Source organism: Bidens hawaiensis, unplaced genomic scaffold (genome assembly GCF_021521415.1).
Source record: "Bidens hawaiensis isolate Kalapana, Puna unplaced genomic scaffold, B.hawaiensis_p1.1 tig00036809_1, whole genome shotgun sequence".
NCBI lineage: Eukaryota > Viridiplantae > Streptophyta > Magnoliopsida > Asterales > Asteraceae > Bidens > Bidens hawaiensis.
In genome coordinates, this window is record NW_027496432.1 from 1 (window position 1) to 27,750 (window position 27,750).

A 27,750-nucleotide genomic window follows, 5' to 3' on the forward strand; every position below is an offset into this window, starting at 1 on the left:
TGTTGAAATAAAACTTGTTCAGTTAATGATTCAAACAATGAGTGGCCCCTACTCCGTTAACCTCCTATCATCACCTAATGTCATTAAAATTAAATGATAGGGGGCATGAATCGAAAAGGTGTATCTTATATATAATTTGAAACTAGATGGGTGCTCCGCGCGATGCAGCGGGGTGCATGCACAAAAACAATCGAATGCGTAACCGGTTGCCTTACTCTCGTTATGTTGCACAATACACGCGTTGATCGGTCGTGGCATGTGTAAACAATGTCATCCGAGTAACTAATGCCTGAATGCACGTAACCAGTGCCGAAAATCAAGAAGCAAAATTGAAATATACAAAAATTTCAATTTAAAAATCATTTCTTAAACCAACCTATTTCAAGCTGAATCTCGTTCCGTCGTGACATCGTTCAAACCCGAACCGGTTATGAGTTGACCACTTTCAACCTGAAACCTGTATCGACCCGACTTGAACCAAATTAACTTTTTTTTGTACCGACCCTAATCCGGTCCGACACATGATCCGAGCTCACATGACCTGATCTTTTTTGGTCATTACCGGTATCACGTAATATGTTAACATTTTAAAATAAAAAAGTACAATAATATCATACTCATATTAAAGAGAATAAAATGCTCATTTTTATGGCATAATTTTTTTATAAAAAGTATTACTGTGTGAAAAAGTTACGACCGTTAACAAATCGTGGGGTAGTTGGTTTAGAAGAATGGGTAAATTTGTAACATTACAATAAGTTTACACAAATTGGTTAAAGTTAAAGGACTATTATTGTAAGTATATTTTGAAACTAAATTGCTTAACCTTATGTTATGTTTGTAAAAATTAAAATACCCCTATTTAAAGTTGTATTACATGCTTTATGAGTTGTAAAACTCTTAAAATAATGTTCTTAACTTTGTCCATCACTCATGCTTTATATATAGTATAAATTAAAAGAAAGAAACATCGCCAAAATTTATTTGTAGAGAGAATTCATTATTTGTGTTTTGATTAAAACTATAATCAAATAAATTATAAAAACCCTTTTAAGAAAAATAAAATATTTACATGAATTTTTGTGTTTAAAAATATTTATTTTTGTTTGATTTTCAATTTATATGATGCAAGACCTGACAAAACTAACCACGTGGGAAGTTATACAAAATCGTGCAATTTTTCTTTTATTGTTTGTTACATGCTCTAGCTAGATAACATATTATTGTTCATGCCTTCATGGAGAAGTAATACTAATGGGTAAGTTTTGCGAATCATGCTATATGTTTTAAGATAACATATATTTATGTGTGAGTTGTTTTATTTATAAGTTGAAATGAATGCAAAGTGTATGAAGTATTTAGGTTGCAAAACGTGTATTATAAGATTTACATTTATACGTCTTTTAAGTATGTTTTAGATGTTATTACAATTATTGTAGTGTTTTTAGTATTGTTGTAGTGTCTTTTACGTATTTGTAGTGATTGTATGTATTTTTTTTTTATTTTTTTTTTGTAGTGATTCATTGTTTAAATAGCTTAGAAGCGTCGTTATAAGCCCAATGCATACTAAATCTATAGAAATGTTGTTTTTTAATTGTATATTAATATCATACTCAAATTAAAGATAACAAATTTCTCTGTTTATATGATTTAAAAAAAAATAGTAGAGCAAATAAAAGTTATTTAAATTTTAAGCAAATCTTACCAATCTATTAAATCAATACAATTCTTCCACATGTCCTTCTGCTAGGTTGTGCACATAGGCCTCCAACTCATCATGTTTCCATTCTCATGGTGTCTATTATGCTGCCACGTGTCATTCACCACACACCAAAAAAACCTTAAGATTTTTCCACCATAATCATTTAATCTCTCTCTCTCTCAGCGCTTACTAACTCCACCATTTTCTATATTCCGGGTAATATGGATCGAGATTAATCGTTTTCCGGTAAGATTATATATTATACTCTACTGGCCAACAATGTTATATGACCTTCCGGCAAGGTTATATCTTTTTCCGGCAACATCATATTTTCTTCCGGTTATTGTAGATATAACATTTTTATCTTTATTTTCATTGTTAACTGATTTTTTTTAAATCAGTTTAGGTTCTAAATCAAAAACGGCGATGAAGCTAATATTTATACGTATTTACGTTTTTCCGGTAAGTATTGCCGGTTATGTGTTATACATATAACAATGATTGTTTTATATTTGTTTGAAGTTTTATATTTTCATGTTTTTTTTTGTTTAACATGTTATTCTAGGTTCTAGATGAAAATTCGGTTCATCCATCGACGGTATCATTATTTCGTTTTTCCGGTAAGCTACATGTAAATTATCTGGTTATAAATTATAATTATAATCTTCCATAATATCAATGTTCTAACAAACCTTACTTATTTCAGTTATTTACCCGATTGATTTACTGAATATTTCATTTTACTTTGTCAATCAAAATCGGAGATACCATGGTTATTATCATTATTTTCCGGTAAGACATTCAAATTTTCCGGTTAGAAATTAAATATCAAATGTTCAATAATATCAACATTAATATTCTACTTTATAATTTTAGGTCAATATCCAGACTGATACAAGATCACTTCTCTTTAAATTCTACAAAAAAACTGAGATACCATGGTCATTCTCACAATTTCGTTTTTCCGGTAACACCTTTAAAATTTTCCGGTTATTAATTATAATTCAAAAATCCATAATATCAATATTAATTTTTGATTTTATTATTTCAGGTTATTGTCTGACTCATATAATATAATTTCACGGATCGAGCGACTTTATAAGATGTATTTTTTATATATGTTGAAGTATATTTACTTTTTTGAATATTCATGTATATTCAATTTCATAAATTTTAGTTAAATGTAAATATTCATGTATATCGGAGATATCTTGATGTATATTTTTTTTACGGCGCGTTAATAAATGACTCAATTAAGTATCCCATTAATACAATTTAGTTAGTTTGACTTTCCTAATTTGTTTAAATAACCTAATTAACATGAATATTGTAACTTATTTGATTGATTGATTGATTTGTTAGATGAGATTGGAATTTTTAGACGGTCAAATTCAAATTCAAATAAGTTATGATGGTCAAACTCATATTTATTATACTTTGTTACTACCATTTATAATATAATTATTGTATTCCAAGTCAAATTTCACCCAAGTCAAATTTAATTAATCTTAACGAATTATAAATTAATTTAAAATCATTTCACCCAAGTCAAATTTAATATGAATTTACCGTAATTGTATATAGTTTTTTATATCATAACAACTTAATTTGAAATTAATTAGTCAAAATTTACATAATAATAAGTTCTCTAAAATTAATGGTTCATAATCGATACATAATAATAAGTTGACTAATTTATATTTTACATAAATAAGTAAATAAAGATCTCGAATTTGTCTATGGTATTTCTCTACATTTTTGGTATGTGATTTAAATTTGAATTTCTTATTAATGTCTATAATAATGGCTTGACTAACATTTACATGAAATATATATCAACAGGTTTACTATTTAAACCGTATTTTTATTTGATGAAGTTGTCCTGTTTATACATAAATCATATTTTTATTTGGAATATATATGTTTGACTAACATATTAATGTCCTGTTTATACTTTCCGACATTTGTATATCCAACTGTTTTTCCAATATTATATTTATGTGAACAATAAATTCTAATTCAGATTGTGTTAAATATACAAATTATTAAAATTATAGTTTACAAGTATGTTATTATTTATATTTTTGTTATAAAATTACAACTTAGTGTTCATACTATTACAAATTCAGATTTCGTTCTAAATATTTTAAAAGTACTACTTCCTAAAATAAATTCACGAAACAGAAATAAGGTTTCAACATCTATTATGCAATGCAAGTCAAATTTTGCATATGATTTAACCTTTAATTTATAAGCAATGATCCATAATAATGATTTGACTAACATTTAAATTGAATATATATTCTCTTTACAATAATAACTTATATACATTTAAATTTTGATTATAGTGTTTAGGATGGTATTTGACTAACTTTATTAATGTTCAAATGTTACTCATTATTAAATATGTTATTATGGTATATTTGATTTGGATACTATTGTTTTATTATATTTTCAGGTGGTGAAGTAAAATGAGTTTCTTTTGATATAATGTTTGAAGAAGTTGATGGTGGTTTAATATGAAAAAACATGTTTATGTCTTTTGTTGATGTTTTTTGGTTGTTCGATGTACATTAACTTATTGTAACTTTTAATATCTAGACAATGTAAATGGTTAACGTTTTAGTCCGAAAGTTTGAAGAATTTTTGTGTTGCTTGAATTTATTGTTTAAATTTATTATGTTTGTTGACATGTTTTTTCACCCGTGTGTAACACTGGCTATACCCTAGTGGTAAACTAAATTAAAACAAAAAAAACAACACTGAAGGCTTATTACTTTTAGGGGCAATCTCATATATACCCTTACAAATATTGAAAATATCATATACCCATGCAAAAATAAGAATATCATATATGCCGTTACAAAGTTATTAATATATCACATATACCCAATTCATTAAAAAAACTTAAAAAATGACCATAGTACTCTAGTTTGATTATATGCGATAAAAGGTTTTACAATGTAGACCATTCGATGTGATAAATCTTCGAATGGTTTGCAATTTTGAAGAAGTTACGAGAGACAATTTGGTTGCCGTTAAAGGCGAGAAACGTCTATTAAAATTAAAATAATAACATAGGGTATAAACAAATTATATAATAGAAAGGGGTAATTCGTTAAAAATGGGCATATATGAAAGTTAAAATTTTTTTAAAATAACGGTAAAATGATCATTATTAAATTATTATTAAATAATAGGGGTATATATGATACTTTAATTGAGTTTATAAGGGCATATATGATATTTTAGTTAATTTATAAGGGTATATATGATATTTAAAGTTTTGCTTGGGTATATATGATATTTGTAATATTTGTAAGAGTATATATGAAATTAATCCTTAATTTTATTAGTCAAGTATTTATAACTTCTATTTACAAAATTTTATATCACATCAATCTTTACCATTGATTTAACAATAATTTTTTTATTAATAATATTATGAGATTTAGAATGAGACTCTCATATATGGTTTTACAACCTTCTTACGTATCAGATTTACCTTTCGTTATGTGTTTGATCGTTGTTTAATTTTTTTTCTTTGAATTCTTAAAATTTTAAAAAAATGAACGAACTAATATATAAATACAAACATTTTAGACTTTACTTCTTCGACTCTCGATATATTTGGGTCTCTTGCCCCCAATGCTACTACGTTTCCGAAAATAGTTCAGCGGGGTCGTGCACAGTAACTCAACGACGCCGAAGAACGATAATTTTGTTTTCACTTTACAGTAGGATCGATTTTGATATTCAAAAGGGGATAGCGACGCGGCTTCTTGCCCGCTTACTAGTCTCTCTATTGTAATTGATCCTGTTTTTAGTAAATGTGGTTTTCGTCCATATGGTTTGTCCAAATATGTAGTTTTTATCCAATAATTTTAAGTTTGCGATTTTCGTTCATGTGGTTTCATTTCACTTGTAATTAAACCCGAATTTATTAACCTCGTTAAGTCTAGTTGTTAAACACATCAGCGTGCCCCTCACGTGAGGGGCAATTTTCTCCTTTTCCCCGCCCCTCACCTGAGGGGCTGCGATGAAACCACATGGGGCACGCTGATGTGTTTAACAACAAGACTTAACGAGGTTAATAAATTCGGGTTTAATTACAAGTGAAATGAAATCACATGAACGAAAATCGCAAACTTAAGATAACTGGATTAAAACCAAACAAACCACATCGACAAGAATCTTTTTTTCTTCTTTTTCTGATGATAGGTGTAAAATCAAAAAAATAAAAACTTATGATAATAATAATAATAATAATAATAATAATAATAATAATAATAATAATAAAAGCGACAAAGGGTATGTTTGGAAAAACTAGCTGGTAGCTGTAAGCTGGAAGCTGAAAGCTAGAAGCTGGTAGCTGTTAGCTGTAGCTTGTAAATATTTATGTGTTTGGCAGAGTAGCAGAAGCTTTTAATAAAACTAGTTGGGTGCCCGCGTGGTGCGGCGGAATGGGCGCACAACCTAACATCAATCGCATAATCAGTGTCGGTACATGATTCACCTGATGACAGTGCATACATAACCTAAATGTAGACGTGTAATTAAAGGAAAAGCAGTAAGCTTGTAAATGATGTCGAAAATCAAGAAACAAAGTTGAAATATATAGTAATTTTTAAATAGATAATTTTTTTAAACCAACATATTTTGATATGAATCCCTTTCTGAACATGCACTGTTTTAATCTGAAATATGTTCTGACCTGACCCCTTTCGACTCAAAAGCGTACCGACACGAATCGAACTAATTTAACCATTTTTGTATCGACTCGTTCTGACCCTAATTTGGTCTTACACATGACTCAAGTTCATCTGACTCGACTCCTAATTTGGTCTTACACATGACTCGAGCTCACCTGACTCGACTTTTTACCAATCCTAACCGATAATCACGTAGTATGTTAATTTTTTAAAGTTAAAGAAGTATAGCAATATCATACTCAAATTAAAGAGAATAAAATGCTCGTTTTTATGTTGTAATTTGTTTAAAAAATTATTAACGTGCGAAAAAGTTATGACTCTTAAAAAAGTCATGGGGTAGTTAGTTTTGAATAAGGGTTGAATGTGTAACTATTATATAAATTAACAAAAATTGATATAAGTTTAAGTACCAAACTTTTAAATTAAAATGTAAAAGCTTGTAGAGCTTTTTCTCAAACGCTACCTATAGTAGCATTTCAATTTAAAGCTTTTTCTCATCCTCAGTAAGCTTTAAGCTCTCTTACCAAACAATACTTTTTCTAAAAGCTTGTAGCTTAAATCCCTTTGTCAAACACACCCATAGGTAGCGTTATGTCCAATCAATCAATGTATTTTATATTTTATACAAAGCCAATGTGTGTGCGATTGGAAGCTTGGTTTTGGTTAGTTGCCTGCCGTCCATTAATAAAGGAGTAATAGCGAGGGGTTGGTTCGTTCTCGTTCTCCAGACCGACGTGGTCCAGTCCAGTTCGTGGTCTGATTAACCGAACCACCAATTAAGATATAGATATGGTAGTTGTAGTTGTATGAAAGCAAGCCTCTTTTAAAATCATCTTCACTCAACCAACCAACCAACCACCAAATCTTCACATTTTCATTACCTCTACTTGAAGGTACTTGTTATATTTCAACTTGTTTGACCTTATTTGCGTTGACTTCATCCAGATCAAACTATTCATCCATGTCAATTGGTCTAATTAGCTATTGTTATGTTACATGACGACTGCATATATATTAGGTATTTCTGGAGATCATGTTATTTGTTTGTGCTGAGTTTGACCTAATTTAGTTAGTTTGGGCTTAATGTTTATACTACATGTGGTTAGTAATGGTTATAGAGGACTAGGTGCTGTATTGTTATTATCAATATGGATTTGATATGTGGAATATGAATACAGATTACTATGGTTATCATGGTTGTAATGTAATTCGTTTGAATTAAGTTTGTTTTTGTTAGTATTCGTGAGGAATTGGTGCCCTAATTGTTGACTATGGTTAAAATAGTCGGAATGGATTTAACTAATTAGGTATTGCTGCAATAAACGACTGCAATTTGATTATGTATTTCTGGAGGTCATGTTATTTGTTTGTGCTGAGTTTGACCTGATTTAGTTAGTTAGTTAGTTAGTCAGGGCAAAATGTTATACTACTTGCGGTTACTGATGGTTTCTGAGGACTAGCTGCTATAATATTATCAAAATGGATTTGATATTTGGAATATGAATACATATTAGAGTGGTTATCATTAATGTAATGTAATTCGGTAGAATTAAGTTTGTTTTGATAGTATTTGAGAGGAATTGGTGTCCTAATTAGGTATTGCTATGTTACATGACTGCAATTTAATTAGGCATCTCTGGAGATTATGGTATATGACTGTGCTGACTTTTGACCTAATTTTAGTTAGTTAGGGCTAAATGTTTATTCTTCTTGTGGTTAGTGATGGTTTTAGACTTTAGAGGACTAGGTGCTATATTGTTATTATCGGTATGGATTTGATATGTGAAATATGAATACATATTAGTATGGTTATCGTTCATTTGAATTGAGTTTGTTTTTGTTAGTATTTTAGAAGAATCGGTGCCCTAATTGTTGACTCTGGTTGAAATAATCGAACGGATTGACTAATTAGGTATTGGTTGTGTTGCATGACTGCAAATATATTAGTTATTTGCCCTGAGTGAGTTCTACCTAATTTAGTTAGGGCAAAATGTTTATACTACCTGTGGTTAGTGATGCTTTCAGAGGACTAGCTGTAAGCTGCTCTATTATTATTATTATTATTACCAGTATGAATTTGATACTAGTTTGGATTCATTATTACAAACAAACAAAACCGTTTATAACCTTATAGTGTTTTCTGATTTGTGCAGATAACTGTAATTAGTTTACTTCTAACACAAGTTATACATTAACAATGGATTGCAATTGCATAGAGCCACAATGGCCAGCTGATGAACTCTTGATGAAATACCAGTACATATCAGATTTCTTCATTGCACTCGCTTATTTCTCAATCCCACTAGAGTTAATATATTTTGTTAAGAAATCAGCAGTGTTTCCATATAGATGGGTGCTTGTTCAGTTTGGTGCTTTTATTGTTCTATGTGGAGCTACACATCTTATTAACTTGTGGACTTTTAATATTCACACGAGAACAGTAGCTATCGTTATGACAACTGCCAAAGTCTTAACTGCTGCAGTTTCGTGTGCAACTGCACTTATGTTAGTTCATATTATTCCCGGTCTACTTAGTGTGAAAACTAGGGAGTTATTCTTGAAAAAAAAAGCTGCTGAGCTGGATCGTGAAATGGGAATTATTAGAACACAAGAAGAAACAGGGAGGCATGTTAGAATGCTGACTCATGAAATCAGAAGCACGCTTAACCGACACACTATTTTAAAAACTACACTTGTTGAATTGGGGAGAACGTTAGGGTTGGAAGAGTGTGCACTTTGGATGCCAACACGGAGCGGTTTAGAGCTTCAACTGTCATACACTCTTCACCATCAAAACCCTGTTGGGTTTACGGTTCCGATTCAGTCTCCTGCAATTAATCAGGTTTTTAGTACGAATCGTGCGGTTAAGATTTCTCCAAATAGTCCTGTTGCTCGGTTACGTCCGGCTTCTGGTAAATATGTTCTTGGAGAGGTTGTTGCTGTGCGGGTCCCACTTCTGCATCTTAATAATTTTCAGATTTATGATTGGCCTGAACTTACGACCAAACGTTATGCATTAATGGTTTTGATGCTTCCATCTGATAGTGCAAGACAGTGGCATGTTCATGAGTTGGAGCTTGTTGAAGTTGTTGCTGATCAGGTTTGCAAAATTTATGTTTTTCTTGTTTTTATTCAAGCTGGTGCTGTTTGATTTGTTTCTAAAGTAACTGACATAACCGAACTGAAATGACTGACCCAACCCAAAACCAACAGTTTAGTTTTAGGTATTTCAAAAAATCAAATTTCCAGTTCGATTCCAGTTTGCATGTACTAAAAACTGATCCAAACAGGTAAAAACCAAAATAACTGGCTTTTGTTATTGAGTTTATTGATAGTAAATGGTGCAAGCAAAAACTTTTGGGCCCAAATGTGTAACAATAAATTAAACGATAAATTTAGCCCCAAAGTTTCAGGCCTAAATTCTTTTTTTGGGTAATTTTTTGGCCCAGAAGTTATAAGCCCAAATGGCAAAATTGAAAAACCAAAACCGCTTTAAAAACTGAAAAACCTGGAACCTAACAGTTTCAAAAACCGGGTTTTGGTTCTGTTTGATCCTAAATCGGCCCAAACTGGACCCTGTTATTTAGGGTTGATTTCAGGGCAAACAGCACAAAATGGAAATGAGCCAATCAATTTTTTTCCGCGTTTTAGAAACCAACTTCGAATTAGGTGCAAAATTGGAACCAACTTATTATGTTCTTACTTAGGAACTGGCATAATTTATAACTTATCTATAATTTAATGATCTTGCACTCGTTAGCGCCATGTCAGCCGCTACATCTGATGCCCGCATATGCAAAGAAATGTTTGTCTTTTTATATGGAGTTATTTACAATCATGAAAGTTGATCTTTTTTTTTACTTATGTTATATAATTCGACATAGCATACATATATATACTGAAAGAAATGATAAGACGCCATTTTCATGTAAACAATTTTCAAAATAGAATCCACATTTTGACTTGTCCATTGCTAAAGTGGGTTGTCAAAATCGAGGACAAATGTGGAGTCAGTTAGTCAAAGTTAATGACATGTCAACTGCCATGCCATCATTAATTGTTCTATCTTTTTATTTAGGTGGCCGTGGCTCTTTCACACGCTGCAATTCTAGAAGAATCCATCCGAGCCCGTGATTTGCTCATGGAGCAAAACGTGGCACTCGATCACGCAAGGAGAGAGGCTGAGACAGCGGTCCGTGCACGCAACGATTTCCTTGCAGTTATGAACCATGAAATGAGAACACCTATGCATGCAATTATTGCACTTTCATCACTACTACAAGAAACCGAGTTGACCCCCGAGCAACGCCTCATGGTTGAAACTATCCTCAAAAGCAGTAATCTACTCGCCACCTTAATAAACGATGTTCTAGATCTTTCCAGACTGGAAGATGGTAGCCTTGAACTTGATTTAACAACTTTTAACCTCCATTCTCTCTTCAAAGAGGTATTGTTTAATTTTTTTCTGTTTTATATTGATTATAATATTATGATAACTAACTTTTGTATATATTTTCTCAGGTTCTAAACTTGATAAAGCCGGTTGCATCAGTGAAAAGGTTGTTTGTAACATTGAGTCTATCTTCAGATTTACCAGAATATGCAGTTGGTGATGAGAAGAGACTTATGCAAATAATTCTAAATATTATTGGGAATGCTGTTAAATTCTCGAAAGAGGGCAGCGTTTCGATTTCTACTATCATGGCAAAACCAGATTCTTTGAGGGACCCACGAGCTCCCGACTTCTTTCCGCTTCCTGGTGATAATAATTTCTATATGCGTGTTCAGGTCCGTTTTTTTTCATAAAAACCTTGGTTCAGTTATCATGTTTAACGTCTTGGGTTCGGTTATTAACCGCACTCGTCTCGTTTAGGTGAAAGACATGGGAATTGGAATCAGCCAACAAGACATTCCTAAGTTGTTCACGAAATTTACCGAAAGCCAATCACCAGCAAGTAAAAATGCAGGTGGTAATGGTCTTGGCCTTGCCATTTGTAAAAGGTAAAATATTATTTTTGGATATAAATAATCTAAACTGTAATTAAATTATTATTCAAATCGAAAATAAATTTTTGATATATACAAATAGAAGTGTGGTATTCATCATATTTAATTCTTTTTATGAATAAGTTTTTTTTCATCAGGCATGTAAATGACCCGAACGTGAACCCTTCGACGGGAAGTTCGTGTATGTTCTTGTATTTAATAAACGGGCGAGCATAAACACATTTCTTTTGTTCATTTTGTTATACGAACATATATGAACACGTCTCGCTCATTATCTATGTTCATGAACATTCGTATATGAATGCTCATTTATGCCCGTTTATGTTCATCTATATATATATTTTTAAATTATACATACCCGTTACAATTTATTTAAATTATACATATCCGTTACAATTTGGTTTAGTTTGATGAAATTAAAATATCACCTTTTACAATACAGTCTAGTTTTATTAAATTTTTAGCCCAACATATTGAGGTTCACTTTTACTTTTGGTTGGCGTTTGCTCGGTTGTTCAACTATGTTCGTTTGTGAACCAACAAACGAACTTAAAGAACACAAACATGCTTGTTTTCTTAACAGACGAACACAAACACGAAAACTTTGTTCATTTTTGATCGTTTGCTCGGTTAAAAATAAACAAACGAACACGAACGTGCCCCTGTTTGTATTCGTTAGTTACACGAATATGCCTAGTTTTCATGTTATATGTAGTTAGTAGTTACTAAAAGCGTTTATGGAGAATAGATTGATTGCCTTTCATTGATAACAATAATCCCTTTATATAGGGAGGGAATACAATGATACCTATCTCTAATGAGGAAACATAATCACCCTATAATTACATAAGATAAATACCAATAATACAAATAATATATCTTCTAAATATATTCTAATAATATCGGCTAAGACTCCCCCGCAGTTTGAACGGGCGTAGGACAGACGTTCAAGCTGGAACGAAAAAACTGAAACAATTGGCGTGACAAGCCCTTGGTGAAAATATCCGCATATTGCAATGGAGAGGGGACATGAAGAACGCGAATATCCCCAACATGAACTTTTTCCCGAACAAAGTGAATGTCAATTTCTATGTGCTTCGTTCGTTGATGTTGAACCGGGTTATCGGACATGTAAACAGCTGAAACGTTGTCACAGTAGACCACCGTAGCCCGACGGAGCGGGAGATGTAATTCCAGCAACAAGTTGCGTAACCAAGTCGCCTCCGCAACCGCATTAGCAACACCCCTATATTCCGCCTCTGCACTAGAACGTGATATTGTAGGTTGGCGCTTGGAGGACCAAGAGATTAAATTATCCCCAAGGAAAACACAGTACCCACTAGTAGAACGACGGGAGTCTGGACAACCTCCCCAATCAGCATCTGAGTAAGCAACCAAAGAAGTGATGGTAGATTTACGTAATCGAATACCATAGTCAACAGTGCCTTGTAGATACCGCAAGATGCGTTTTAAGAACGCAAAATGGGGATCATGAGGTTCGTGCATAAACAAGCAAAGTTGCTGAACCGCATAAGAAATGTCGGGACGAGTAAACGTCAAATATTGTAAAGCGCCTGCAAGACTTCGATATAAAGTAGGATTAGCAAATAGTAACCCATCCGAAGCACTAAGCTTGGAAGACAAGTCAACAGGGGTGGTACATGGTTTACAAGAAGACATAGATGCACGAGAGAGAATGTCCTTCACATATTGCGATTGATCCAAGAAGAACCCGTCAGATTGTGGTGTGACCCTGATCCCCAAAAAATGAGATAGCGGACCCAAATCGGTCATCGAGAATTCCCGTGATAGCATACGAATGATATCCTGTAGTAGGTCATTGGTCGAGGCAGTTAACACAATATCATCAACATGTTAGGAATCAGAGTCGGTACGCAGCGGAAAACCACACACAAGCACAAACGAAAGCAGAAAAATAAGAGACACGAGATTTATAGTGGTTCGGCCAAGATGCCTACGTCCACTTTGCAACTAGGAAATTCTTTATTAGGTGCTCAAAGAATACAATTACATCATGTGTATTTATAGGACAAGATTAGCTTGGGGAATAAGTCATCTAAATTAGGTAGGAACTAATTAGGGCCGGCTGCCCTTTTCCTTAATTCAAACAAACCTAGGGCCGGCCAATTAAAGGCCTTCGCATCCCAACAATCTCCCACTCGAAGGTCTTTGCATATTCAGCAATTTCATCCAAATAACCCATCATCAGTAACTCCAGTATTCTTTATGTCTGAGTCCTCCAAGCCTCCAGTTCTCACAGAACAAGCTAAGACTCCAAAACCTCCCTAGTTGCAATTCCCCTCATTAATTAACTGAAGGGCCGGTTGAAGCTCCCCCGAGCTCCAACCCAGTCGTGACTGTTACCGCCACAAACTCCTCCTCTGTCTCAACCGATTTGCACACTCCACCGGATCCAGAGATACACCGAGGACCTTTACCACTCTCCTTATTAAGCAAGATTCTTCCAAGAGAGATTTTCACAGCCGGACTAGCAGTCTTCAAAACCCAACGTTGTTTTGTAACAGTAACCGGAACATGTCCCTTGCTCCCACTGTCACCGAACCCCTGACCTAGTTTAGACTTCCGACTCCGCTCAGCTCGAATCACTTTGGCACAAGGCTCTAATCTTGCAAACTGAACCTTCTTTTGCCCCTTCGACTCAGTGAGCCTAACTTTGTTTTGAGGGACGGCCACGCTTCCCTCAACAGGTACTTCCACCATGTATAATGAACCTTGCCTGTTTCCACGAGCAATAACCAGATTACCTTTAGTTACCTTCCATTTGCCACCACCAAACTTTACTTCTAGTCCCTGTTTATCCAGCTGACTGACAGAGATAAGCTTACTCTTCAAAGCTGGAACAACCCTGACATTCTTCAAGTTCCATGTGGTTCCCAAATCAGTTACTAAAGTAACGTCACCCATGCCCGTAACATCGAGAACATCCCCATTAGCCATTCGTACCTTCCCAAAGTTACCAACCTTTAGATTCACCATCGTATCCCCGCTGTGCATGGCATGGCACGATGAAGCAGAATCCATGGCCCAAGAATCAATAGAAGACTCCGTACAGCAAATCAAAGCATCTTCTTCAGAATCAGAACCAAATTTATCCTGACATGTGTTTATCTGCTTTTTGCCTTCATTCTTCTCAGATTCTTCCTTGTTCCTTCTTGGACATTGATTTTTCACATGTCCAAACTCCTCGCAGATCCAGCACCTCACATCCTTTAGAGCTCGAGTTGAACTTTTCCCCCTACTCCCACTGCTCCTGTTATTTCCCCTTCCCCTGCCAACATTAAGTAACTCTGAAGATGACCCGCCACTAGAGTTCTTCCGGCGAATATCTTCACCCAAAACACTATCCCGGATCCCGTCAAACTTCAAAGTACCAGCCCCCGCAGAATTCGTGATCGCTGTCACAAAACCTGACCAGCTTTCAGGCAGAGAGGATAACAAAATCACAGCCTGAGTATCATCATCAAATTTCATGCCTACGGTTAATAACCTAGACAAAATCGAATTGATGTTATTAATATGATCAGTAACTGAACCGCCATCGTTCATCCTTGTCATGAACAATTCCCTCATCAAGAACACTCTATTACCGGCAGAAGGCTTTTCATACATGTTTGACAGAGCCGTCATCATACCACATGTTGTGGTTTCTTTCATTATGTTGAAAGCCACGCTCCTCGTCAAAGCCAGTATGATCTTTCCTTTTGCCTTCTTGTCCTTTGAGTCCCAAATCGCTTCATCAGCCGCACTCATTCCTTTTGGTTTTTCTGTCAAAACCATATCCAAATCGTGTTCCCCAAGTAACGCCTCTATTTGCATTTTCCACCATGCAAAATCAGTCCCGTTAAACTTGTCGATTCGAACCCTCCCGTCTTCAGCCATTGCAAACGAGAAAGAACCAAAAAAAAACACGAACAACCTGAAGCCAAGCAACCTCCAAAGAAAAAACCCTAAAACCTGAAACACCCGACCCGGTGCTTCACCTGCAACGCCCGAGTGAAACCTGCAACTCCAAGAAGTCCAAAACAGGAATTCTAATTGCAAAATCACCCGGAAAACCGTGTGTAAACAACGAGCCAAAGCTCTGATACCAGTTGTTAGGAATCAGAGTCGGTACGCAGCGGAAAACCACACACAAGCACAAACGAAAGCAGAAAAATAAGAGACACGAGATTTATAGTGGTTCGGCCAAGATGCCTACGTCCACTTTGCAACTAGGAAATTCTTTATTAGGTGCTCAAAGAATACAATTACATCATGTGTATTTATAGGACAAGATTAGCTTGGGGAATAAGTCATCTAAATTAGGTAGGAACTAATTAGGGCCGGCTGCCCTTTTCCTTAATTCAAACCAACCTAGGGCCGGCCAATTAAAGGCCTTCGCATCCCAACACAACATACAAAAGAAGATAGGCGGTTTGAGATCCCCTTGAAAAAATGAACAAAGAATTGTCGCACGTGCTGCTGAGAAAACCTTGCGATACTAAAAATGTGGCAAATCTGGTATACCAAGCCCGAGGCGCCTGTTTAAGTCCATAAAGAGACTTTTTCAACCTGCATACAAAATTAGGATAACGCCGATCCACAAATCCTGGTGGTTGATGCATAAAGACAGTCTCATTTAAGTTGCCATGCAAAAAGGCGTTCTTGACATCTAACTGATGTTAGGAACAAAGCGGCGCGCGGAAGCGAAACAACACACACATGCACAACGATAAACACGCATAAACGAAAATATAAACGACACAAGAATTTAACGTGGTTCGGTCCCCGCGAGGGGACCTACGTCCACGAGCTGCAACTAGGTTTTCTTATTAGCTCAGAACCAAGATTACAATTACATGATGGGATATATATAATAAACAAGATTAGGGTTAAACATAATTAGGAGCCAAAACCGGGCCTCCTAATAAAACCGGCCCAAAGGCCTTCATAACCCAACAATCTCCCACTTGAAGGCCTTGCGATAAATTCCAGCCTGCCATCCAAGTAAATATAACAATCTCATTCATCCAGTAACTCTAGTAATCTTCAGTAATAGAAATCTACCAAGCCTCCAGTTCCAAGAACAAGCTAAAACTTCAACAAAAGAAGTTCTCCAAGCCTCCAGTTCTCTAGGAACAAACTAAGATTTCTACCAATCCACACCCTGGTTGCATCCGCCCTTCTCATCAGTTACCTGAAAGGCCTATTGAAGCTCCCGAGAACTCCAATCCGGCCATCACAGACCCATCCATGACAAAACCCGCCAATGGCTCATCCTCAATCTTAACCGGCCCTCACTTACTCACACTACCGGCTCCAAAGACTTCCAGAGGATAATCACTCTCCAAAAAATCAGCAGACTATACCAGGAGAGATTTTCACATTCGGATTTCCCAGTCTTCCGAACTCAACGTCCCTTTGGAAACAAACCTAGAACACACCGCGTGCTCCCACTGTTACCAAAACCCCGAACATGTTCAGACCTCCGAATACGCTCAAGCTAACATCACTGTGGCTCCAGGCTTCATGTCTGCAAACTGAAACCCCTTAGCTCTACCTGATTCAGCGAGCCAAGACTTTATAACTCGAAAGTTGGTTCACTTCTTCCGACGATACAGAGACCGTATCTTCCAAAGTCTTTAATTAAAAGATTCAACAATGCTTCATTGAAGTGAGTAACAAATAACGCATACCATAATCTTGAACCCAAGAGTCGTCACCGCCTTCACTGAGTCCCAATGCATCAACCCCAGATACATTCTCAAAAGCAAAATTCCAAACCTTTCGACATCGACCCTTAAAATGTCTCACCTCTACGCAACCTATCAAGTCGACTATGCCCAGCTCCCACTGTCTCTGTTATCCCAACCCATGCCACACCAACACTCCATGAGATGAACCCCACTCGTACTATCCCGGCAAATAACTTTACCCAACACGAGATCCTGAACCTCTCAAATGGTGTACCACTGATCACCACCAAACAAGATATAACTTTACAATTCCAAACGAACAAGAAGTAATAATCACAGTTTCGAACCAGCTAACAGGCAAACAGCTATAACAACAGTAGAACTTTCATGAAATCAAGCGGTACCAAGGGTTCTATGACCGTACACACGATCAGTTAACTCAAACCCTAACCGAAAGATCATCCAAACGAGCAATAGTTTACATGACTTGCCACTAACCTCATTTTTTTTTCACTTATGCCGTCACCAGCACACCCGCTGGTTCCATTTTCTCCAAGTTTATCCATCACCAGTACTATATCCAAGTTCACATGACAAACCAATCAACCAAAATCCATAACCGTCAACATTCCGATCATAACCACCTCGTCTTCAGTTATAACGATAACAAACGAGAACAAATCGAAAACAGTGAACAGACACAACAAGGGCACGGGCCTAAACTTGACGATTGTTCAACAGAACACTGCCAAATAAACCGATTTGCTCTTGCAATAACCGATAAATCAACTAACTGTAAATAAACTATATAAAGTTACCTCAGACTAATCTCTTGCAAACAAATCTGAACCCGAACCTAAATGGTCTTCACAAAACCCGGTTCCCTAATTTACGGTTGATAATAAATAGTCAAACCCTAACTCAGCCTGACAGCCACCAATCTTGACTGTCGATCACTGATGAACACGAACCAGAAATTAACCCTGCGATCTCCAAGAGTTATTCACGGTGACGGACCTACCCAACCCTAATCACCAAAAAACAGATTCGAACCAAAACCTTCTGCGAAATCGTTACCAGTGCAACGAACCGTGTGTCCAACAAGCCAAAGCTCTAATGCCACTTGTTAGGAACAAAGCGGCGCGCGGAAGCGAAACAACACACACATGCACAACGATAAACACGCATAAACGAAAATATAAACGACACAAGAATTTAACGTGGTTCGGTCCCCGCGAGGGGACCTACGTCCACGAGCTACAACTAGGTTTTCTTATTAGCTCAGAACCAAGATTACAATTACATGATGGGATATATATAATAAACAAGATTAGGGTTAAACATAATTAGGAGCCAAAACCGGGCCTCCTAATAAAACCGGCCCAAAGGCCTTCATAACCCAACAACTGATGTACTGGCCAAGAACGAGAGATAGCAATAGAGAGAACGGTGCGTATAGTTGCCGGTTTGACCACCGGACTGAAGGTATCGTCACAGTCAAGTCCCGCAGTTTGTGACTTACCATTAGCCACTAGCCGAGCTTTGTAACGCTCAAGGGACCCGTCAGATTTAAACTTATGGCGAAAAAGCCACAGGCACCGGATAACTGGCCGATCGGCCGGTCTAGGGACGAGTTCCCATGTCTCATTAACCTGTAAAGCACTAAACTCAGCCTGCATGGCAGACATCCAATTAGGTTCGGCAAAGGCTTTGGCATAAGAGGTGGGGACCGGGGAGATCGTGGTGGTAACAAAGGTACAGTGGGCTTTGGAGCGGGTGGTCATGGGGTGTGTGTTTGTAGGTTGGAGGGGTACGGTTGTGGTGGCAGGGGACGGCGTGGGGGTGGGGTTTGGATGGGACGGAGCGGTATTGGGCTGTTGTGAAGGTTTAGGACGACGAGCATATGTATATAGGACTGGGGGCTGCGGTGAGGGCTGCTGGGTGGGGCTGCTGTGGGGCTGCTGTGAGGGCTGAGTTTGTGGGTAGGCTGTGGGAGATGCTGGTGGACTGAAAATGAACCCGGGGGGTATGGCATCATCAAGGAATGAGTAGCGGGATGTTGGTGTAGAGATGGTGTAAGGGAATGTGTGCTCGTCAAAGGTGACATGACGGGAAATGTGGACCTTACACGTGGTAGGGTCAAAACACCGATACCCACGGAAGTCAGATGGGTATCCGAGAAAAATGCACCGGACTGCCCGTGGGTGGAGTTTATGTGGTTGGTTTGCCGATGTGTTAGGGTAGCAAGCACAGCCGAACACTCGTAAGTGGTCGTAGGTAGGGTGGCGAAGGTATAAGGTGAATGTGGGAGTGTAAAAGTTTAGTCGTTTAGTTGGAAGTATATTGTGTAAATAAGCGGCGGTGTGAAGTGCTTCTACCCAAAATAAAGGTGGAAGATGGGCGTGAATGAGTAAGGAGCGTATGATGTCATTAAGTCGACGAATCATGCGTTCCGCACGGCCGTTTTGGGAAGAGGTTTGAGGGCAGGAGAAACGGAAGAGAAGACCGTGTTGGTGAGCAAAGTCTTTGAAGGCATGGTTATCGAATTCCCCCCCGAGATCACACTGAAAGGTTTTGATGTAGCGGTTAAACTGGGTGGCTATGAGGCGGTGAAATTTGGTAAATGTGGTAAAAGTTTCGGATTTATATTTTAAAGGGTACACCCACACGAAGTTGGAAAAATTGTCTATTAGGACCATGTAATATTTAAAGCCGGTTTTACTAATAATTGGAGATGTCCACAAATCACAATGTATGATATCAAAGGGAGCAAACGTAAAAGAAGTAGATTCATAAAAAGGTAAACGATTACTATTGGCTAAATGACAAGAATTGCAAAAAGTAGAAAGCTTGTTCGAATTACATGGAAAATTAAAATTGCGAGACAAAATATCAAAAACTTGTTTGCCGGGGTGGCCAAGACGGTCATGCCAAGGCAAAGTAGCAGCGGTGATGAAGCAAGCTTGTGGTGGTAATGTTGGAGGAGTGACTGGATAGAGGTCGCCCGTACTATTGTGGCGGGAAAGGAGCCGCCCCGTTTTGAGATCCTTCAAGGAAAAACCAAAAGGATCAAATTCAATAGAAACATTGTTATCACGGGTGAATCGGCGGACAGGCAATAAATTTTTAATGATATGTGGGCTATAAAGTAGGTCAGGTAGGATATAATTTCGGTTATGTATTGGTAGGTAACCGGTGCCGGAACCCGCAATTGGTAAGTACTGTCCGTTGCCGACTAATAGTTTAGTGTTAACAGGAAATAAGTCAGGGCGATGAATCATACCTTGGTTGTCAGTGACATGACGTTCAGCACCTGTATCCATGAAGGGAGTCGGGTCCGCGTATCCAAGATTAATGTTGTTCACGGCAGCACTTAAGTCAGATGGGCATAATGCATTGAAACCAGGAGGAGCTGCCATTTGTGGGCTGTAGGGTGTAGGACACGGGTACCCGGTGAAGTTGGCGGAGGGTGCCGGCTGAGGTGTATTGGGCCGCCAATTGGGCTGAGTCGGGTATGGGCAAGGTGGAGTATTCCACCAAGCCCACTGTGGGTAATATTGCTGGCCCGAAAAATTGTTAAAGGAATGAGTAGAACTGTTACCTCGGTAGCCTCTCCCGCGGGATCCTCTGCCACGATAAGGTTGATTGTTGCGTCCTCGACCACGACCACGGTACGGAGTTCCGGATTGTGGGGGCGGGATGTTGTCCCGAGGCTGTGGAGATGGATGTTGGGTATCAGCCGAGTGTTGAGGCTGAGGTGCTGCGGGGGTTAGAAGTACCGTGGACTGGTGTTGTCGTGCTGCCTGTCGAATGACTTCATCATTCAGCATAGCTACAGCCGTGTCCCAATCAACTGCTTGAGAGTTGATCAAGGAAGCGGTTGTTTCGAATTCCTTAGAGAGGCCACGAACAAGCTGTAGTACGAGACGATCTTCGGTTATTATCTGGTCTACATCAGCGAGTTGATTGGCAAGATTTTTGAGTTGCTTGCAATAATCATCAACGGAACTGCAAGCGGGAAGAGTGAGGTTAACAAACTGAGTTTCGAGGGCAGCAGCTTTGGCACGCTTGTTACTACGAAAAATCTTTTCGAGTTTCAGCCATGTTTGACGAGCCGAAGCTTCGGTGTCCAATATGCGGTGTAGATACTCATCTGAGACGCAGCTGTAAATCCATTGCGAGACCAGCGCGTCCAACTCTTTCCAGGCCGGGTAAGCAGGATCGGTGACAGCCGGAGGAGGGGTATCATCGAGATGATCGACCACCCTATAAGCAGTCGCATTAAACTTGAATAATTTGATCCAGGCTGAGTAGGTCACCTTATCGCCATCAAGGGTTCGAATTTTGGACTGAATATTGTTTACAGAATATGCAGGATGTAAAGAAGGGTTTGAGTTGGGAAGAATGAGGGGCGTATCTGGTTTAGACATGGCTGCCGAATGCTTTTGTTACAAAACTAGGGTTTTGTTGGAAGAAGAAAAGAGATAGGTATTCAGAACCGAGGCTCTGATACCATAAAAGCGTTTATGGAGAATAGATTGATTGCCTTTCATTGATAACAATAATCCCTTTATATAGGGAGAGAATACAATGATACCTATCTCTAATGAGGAAACATAATCACCCTATAATTACATAAGATAAATACCAATAATACAAATAATATATCTTCTAAATATATTCTAATAATATCGGCTAAGAGTTACAATGGTACATTCTTTACCTGTAGTTGTAAATAAACATATATTTCGTTTTTTTAAGAATAAATATGTTATGCGTTATGTTGTTACAGATTCGTGAATCTTATGGAAGGTAACATATGGATTGAAAGTGAAGGTATCGGGAAAGGATCTACCGCGATTTTTTATGTAAAACTTGGATTTCCCGCACGTTTGAACGAATCCCGACTCCCTCATTTGAGACTTCAACCAAAACTCGGTCAAACAAGTTTTCAAGGACTCAAAGTTATAGTCATCGATGATAACGGGTTAGTCATATGATACATTCGTATCTCGAATATTGATACTTAATACATCCATGCATATTTAAACTTTATATATGCAGGGTTAGCAGAACAGCCACCAAGGGGCTTCTGGTGCACCTTGGTTGCGATGTAACCGTGGTTAGCTCGGGTGAAGAGTGCTTACATGTTATAACCAAAGACCACAAGGTGGTTATCATGGATGTGTTGTTACCTGGGACCGAGAGTTACTATGTTGCAAGAATTGTGCAAGATAAATTCCCAAAACGCCATGAAAGACCGCTCATTATTGCACTTACGGGCAACACGGATAAATCTGCAAAAGAGAACTTATTGAGAGTTGGTATGGATGGAGTTGTGTTGAAGCCGGTTTCTGTCGAGAAGATGAGAATCGCTTTGTCTGAGCTTTTAGAGCATAAAAGGGATGTACATGAAGCATAATAAGTTAATAACCTACCAAAAGGATGGTTTTTTGACAGCTTCAGTAACTTGTACATATTGGTACTTTTGTAGTGCATACTGTTGTATTTTATTGACACTATGTATACCGGACGATACAGTATGATACTGTTGTTTGAAATGAGCTTTAACATGATGAATAAACATCAAATTTGTTAGTTAAAACTTAAAACATTTAAAAAGTAATTTATACTTTTTACAATTTACAAATAATGATCACTTAAATCAACATATACTTTGGTTGTCGTATTTTAAAGCCGTAGTTTATCGTTCGACTCAAATTACTATTGTTTTAATCATGCAACTCAAACAGTGAGAGAACATTTTCAAGGAAACCGAATGCGTGTTTCAAAAATGACTTGAAAATTATATAAAAAGCAGAATCAACACATTTTCTTCAAAAGTAAGGTACTACTATTTTATGCTCATAACTTGAAAAACTCAAACTGAGCAAATCTACGCATGGACGGAAACAAGAAACGATTATATTATAAACGAAAGCTAGAAACAAGCTTTTCTATCTCTGGTTAAGTTGTCTACAACTAAGAGTCGCGCTAATCGGTTAGGATAATACTAGTATGTACACACAAACAACACGTACATGCACACACAACTAGCTGATCAAGATCAACATCTATGTTTTCTTCCATTTCGCCTCTTGGCTGCATTGATGAACTCCATTATGGCTTCCATTTCACTTACTTTCTGTGCCAAATAAAACATCACTGTCATCACTAAAGGGTCACAAGAAAAGGCAACTTAACGGGTTGAATTTGTGTTTTTGACATGGGTCGACCCGTTTGTATATAAGCGGGTATATGAAAAATATTAGAGAATGGGACCTGAGAAGCAAAGTGTTTGTGAACCGCATTAACTAGCTGTTCCTTTGTTGGATTAGAGTGAATATTTCCCTAAAACAGGAACAAAAAATCATAAAATAAAATAAATTATGAATAATACCAAACAAAAAAGACATGAGTAGATAGTTATATATACGAGACTCACGAGGTTAAATGTACTGTAATATCGCCATAGCGTGTTGGTTCCCAGCTTCGAGAAGTTGACTTTCTGTTCATTTACATATTTGGATATGCAGGTAAAATATTCGGGTCAAAACAGACTAATATTTTACAATGTATGATGTCAAAATCAGATTATCTCAAAAGCTTTGAAGTCACAGGTACGCTTATTTTGACCAGAAAAGTCGACTTACAGGATAACGCGTGTGCATATTGGATTCAGTTTGACTACCGGACTTCATAGATGGAGATGAGCCCCACGGTCTTGTGTACCGAACTTTGGGCTTGTTTAGTTTGCTAAACTCATTTGGGATGGCTGTCAATGAAGGACAAACCAACTTATAACCGAACCGCTTTTCAGGGGTATTTTGGGAATTTACAAGGTTTTGATTTTGTATAAACTTACTGAACTCATTAACATCAGAGCCACTGCTTGAAATATCTAATTCATACTCATCATCTTCTTCATGACCAGTTGGTGGTTCAAGAACACTCAAAGCATTACGTTGCAGCTTCACTTCAATTCCATTTTTCAGAACCTGGTCAAAGTTTGACTATTTATTAGTCAAATACTAAAATATGAATAAGACATATTAGCTTCCAGTTTTCTAAGAAAAGGAAAAGTTGCAACTTTTACGTCTCATAATGTATTGTTGCGAATTTTAACATTTAACGGTAATGATGAATAAATATATCGATATACATGACAGTTTACCAAAAAGATAAGTGGTCCTGGTTTGATGTCAAATCGACATCCGATAATGGAAATCTTTGCAAATTTTAACGTGACAACAGGTGTATACAAACCTTACCATACTTATGAGTTATGAATAATAATAATAATAATAATAATAATAATAATAATTAGTTTAAAATTTTGAATTAATAAAACATATAACCCAAAATCTCAAGAAAATTTTTTTCAGTTTCTTGATACTTATAACATATTCTAGTTGACTAGAAGTAATACAATCAACAACTTGTAGTGAAAAAGGGCAAATAAGTCTTTTTAACTTGATACAGAAGAGTGGAGAAAAATGCAATTTATATAACAATCTGTACTAGTGATGAGGGGCAAATGGGTCATTTTTATCTTGAAACCAGAATAAGAAAAATGTTACAATTTTTCATGGCATGTGACCATAATTTGTTACAATTTTAATAAAACAGAGAGTCAACCAATTTTAGTTGCAAACAATCATCAGTTCATCACTCTACTTATTATAAAAATTGTAACATAAAAGACATAAAACCACCACTGCTACTAACAACATTTTTAGAACAAAACCAAACTTTGATGGCCCCATCATGTACAATATTAATCATTTTCCCTCCTTTTTCTCTTCAATTAGTGACCAAAAGATTCAAAGTTGTAAACAAAAGCAATAAAAAGAAAAGAATAAAGAAAATGATACCAGCCAATGCCATCCACCAAGACCAACAGCCTTCTTCACAACACCTTGCAGACCCACCAAAACCGATTTTGTTCGATTGTTTCCCGTCACAATTACTTTTGTATGCCTCGGAAGAACAGAAAGCTCTTCGTCCCCACTTTCGTCACGAAAAGGTGAAAAACCACGAGAAGAATATAACTCGGTTTCCATCATTAATCTTGTTTTGGACCACAATTATGAATCTTTATCCACTTCTTCTATCCAAGATTCTAATCCATTACATTGATCAACTAAATTCCTGATCAAGAAACACAAAAAGACTACAAATATCAGCTCAAGATTCAAACTTTACTTGAATTTTCACAATTCTTGATATGGGATCGTAAGACTATCCCCATCAACAATCTCACAATCTCAATCTCACATTACAAAATTAATTTCTCTCTCTTCAATCTACAAAATTTAACCCACTCCAATCTTTTACTCCCATTAACAACCCAATCTCATCCTTTTTTTTATTAAATAAATTCAATTTATAATTAGTTTTGATTAACTATATAAATATAATTAAGTAATTATATTTTTTTTTTAAATATAAAAACTTTAAATAATTCAATAATGGTTAAAACCAAAATTTTATATAAAAAATACGATTTTTTAAACAAACTCCATTTTTAACGAAATTTATACCGGAATGCTCACAAAAAAAAACTAAGTAAGACTGTGTTTTTAGATTTTTTAAAAAAGTCAAATATAATAAGTTATAAAACAAAAACCAAAAAGTATATAAAATTAATTGGTGAGAATTAAAAAGAAAAACAAAAAGAAAATTACATCCACTCACATTCTGACATGTGGTCACAAGTTGACCAAATTTGAGATTGCAATCTCATTTGAGCCACCATTGGATTGGATTGGATTGGATTGGATTGGATTGGCTAATTAAATCCATTTTTCTTTTTTTTTTTTTAAATAAATTGAGGGTTTGCAATCTTGGATTGCCAATACCAAGAATCAAGAGTCTTTTTGAAGAACTCAATTTAAAAAAATTGAATCTTTATCAACTCAAGATTCAAACTTTAGCTAAATTTTTACAATTATTGATATGGGATCAACTCAAGATTCAAACTTTAGCTAAATTTTTACAATTATTGATATGGGATTGTAATATCAAGAACAACCCACCAAGAATCAAGAGTCTTTTTGAATAATTCATTGTTAAAAATTGAATCTTTATCAGCTCAAGATTCAAACTTTAGCTTAATTCTTACAATTCTTGATATGGGATTGTAAGATTAAGAACAACCCACCAAGACTCAAAAGTCTTTTTGAAGAACTCAAATTTTAAAAATTGAATCTTTATCAGCTCAAGATTCAAACTTTAGCTAAATTCTTACAATTCTTGATATGGGATTGTAAGATTAAGAACAACCCACCAAGAATCAAGAGTCTTTTTGAATATTTCAGTTTTAAAAATTGCATCTTTATCAGCTCAAGATTCAAACTTTAGCTAATTTATTACAATTCTTGATATGGGATTGTAAAATTAAGAACATACCCACCAAGAATCAAGAGTCTTTTTGAAGATTTCAATTTTAAAAATTGAATCTTTAACATCTGACAGTAAACTTTTAAACAGAATGTTGAATGCATAATGACCCACAAAGCCTCACGGATTCAATTTGAAACCAATAAATGAATCAAAGAATATAATATAATATAATATAATATAATATAATATAATATAATATAATAGTACACTTACATAATATAATATAATATAATATAATATAATATAATATAATATATAAGCAATTTGCATACTGAATCCCAATTTTACCATTGGAATCTTAAGTTCTGTTTCAGTTTAACCCTCTTTTACTATTTAAAAAAATCAAATATAAAAAATAATTCACAAATAAAAAATAAATTTGACTGAATTCAGAAAAAATAATGCAATCACAAAATATTAATGAAAAAGCTTTAAATTAATTTTTTTACATTGACAAAACTAAAAACTTTGGACTTCAATCACACAAGAGACAATTAATAGTAACTGACAAAAGATTAAGCTAGTGCAATGAAAAAATAACATAAGTATATTATTATTACTGGTTACCTGATATAAATAACACTGAATTTGAGCAAAGCAGACTGTAAATGTATATGAATTGATGAAGATTTTGTTGTTGGAAATTGGAGAGCATGGAATGAAAGAGAGAGAGAGAGAGAGAGAGAGAGTGTGCGCATATATATTATTATATTATACATACATACAGTAAATGCTTACCAACTGCCATTGGAAACAACCTGCAAATGAATAAGACACGCATACCTGTGTACGGTCAATCACACACAATCTTGCTTTTTTGCTTCACCGGTTTACCTGCTATTACCAGTTTCATCTTTTGTCTTTTTCTGTTTCTCACTTTCAAATTTGAAATTGCACCATTTTGGAGTTATATTTTAATATAAGATTATTATCGGTCAATAAATCATGGTATGATTTAACGATATATATGTTTGTTATACTATATTAGTGGGTAGCCCGCATTTTACAGCGAGTTCTTAAGGCTCTTTTTGTCGTGCCACTGCACTAATGTTGATGCCAAACCATAACACGCTAATTGCTAGTTCGTCGCCATGCCCCTTTCCGGTTATCTTGATGACGCCCCAAAGGCTCAAAAGGTGGAGTCCACCTCACTAACATCCATTTTTTTTTTACTTTTTTTAAATAGTTAAACATAGTTAACCCGTAA

At 36.0% G+C, this 27,750-nt stretch overlaps 2 protein-coding genes across 2 annotated transcripts; one reads left to right on the plus strand and one right to left on the minus strand.

Moving 5' to 3' along the window:
- Positions 1-7,134: 7,134 nt before the first annotated feature.
- LOC143588845 (ethylene receptor 1-like) lies at positions 7,135-22,684 on the plus strand. Its single transcript, XM_077069753.1, has 7 exons — positions 7,135-7,307; positions 8,568-9,514; positions 10,493-10,861; positions 10,936-11,202; positions 11,288-11,415; positions 21,931-22,125; positions 22,203-22,684. The coding sequence occupies exons 2-7, from the start codon at positions 8,612-8,614 to the stop codon at positions 22,558-22,560; spliced, it is 2,220 nt and encodes a 739-aa protein (XP_076925868.1). The 5' UTR covers positions 7,135-7,307; positions 8,568-8,611; the 3' UTR covers positions 22,561-22,684.
- A 362-nt stretch (positions 22,685-23,046) lies between these two features.
- Positions 23,047-27,183, minus strand: LOC143588846 (uncharacterized). The gene is made up of 7 exons (XM_077069754.1): positions 27,111-27,183; positions 25,013-25,289; positions 24,004-24,136; positions 23,792-23,913; positions 23,584-23,646; positions 23,421-23,489; positions 23,047-23,283 (listed from the first exon to the last, which is right to left on the minus strand). Exons 2-7 carry the CDS (start codon positions 25,202-25,204, stop codon positions 23,206-23,208), a joined length of 657 nt encoding a protein of 218 aa, XP_076925869.1. The 5' UTR covers positions 25,205-25,289; positions 27,111-27,183; the 3' UTR covers positions 23,047-23,205.
- Positions 27,184-27,750: the final 567 nt, after the last annotated feature.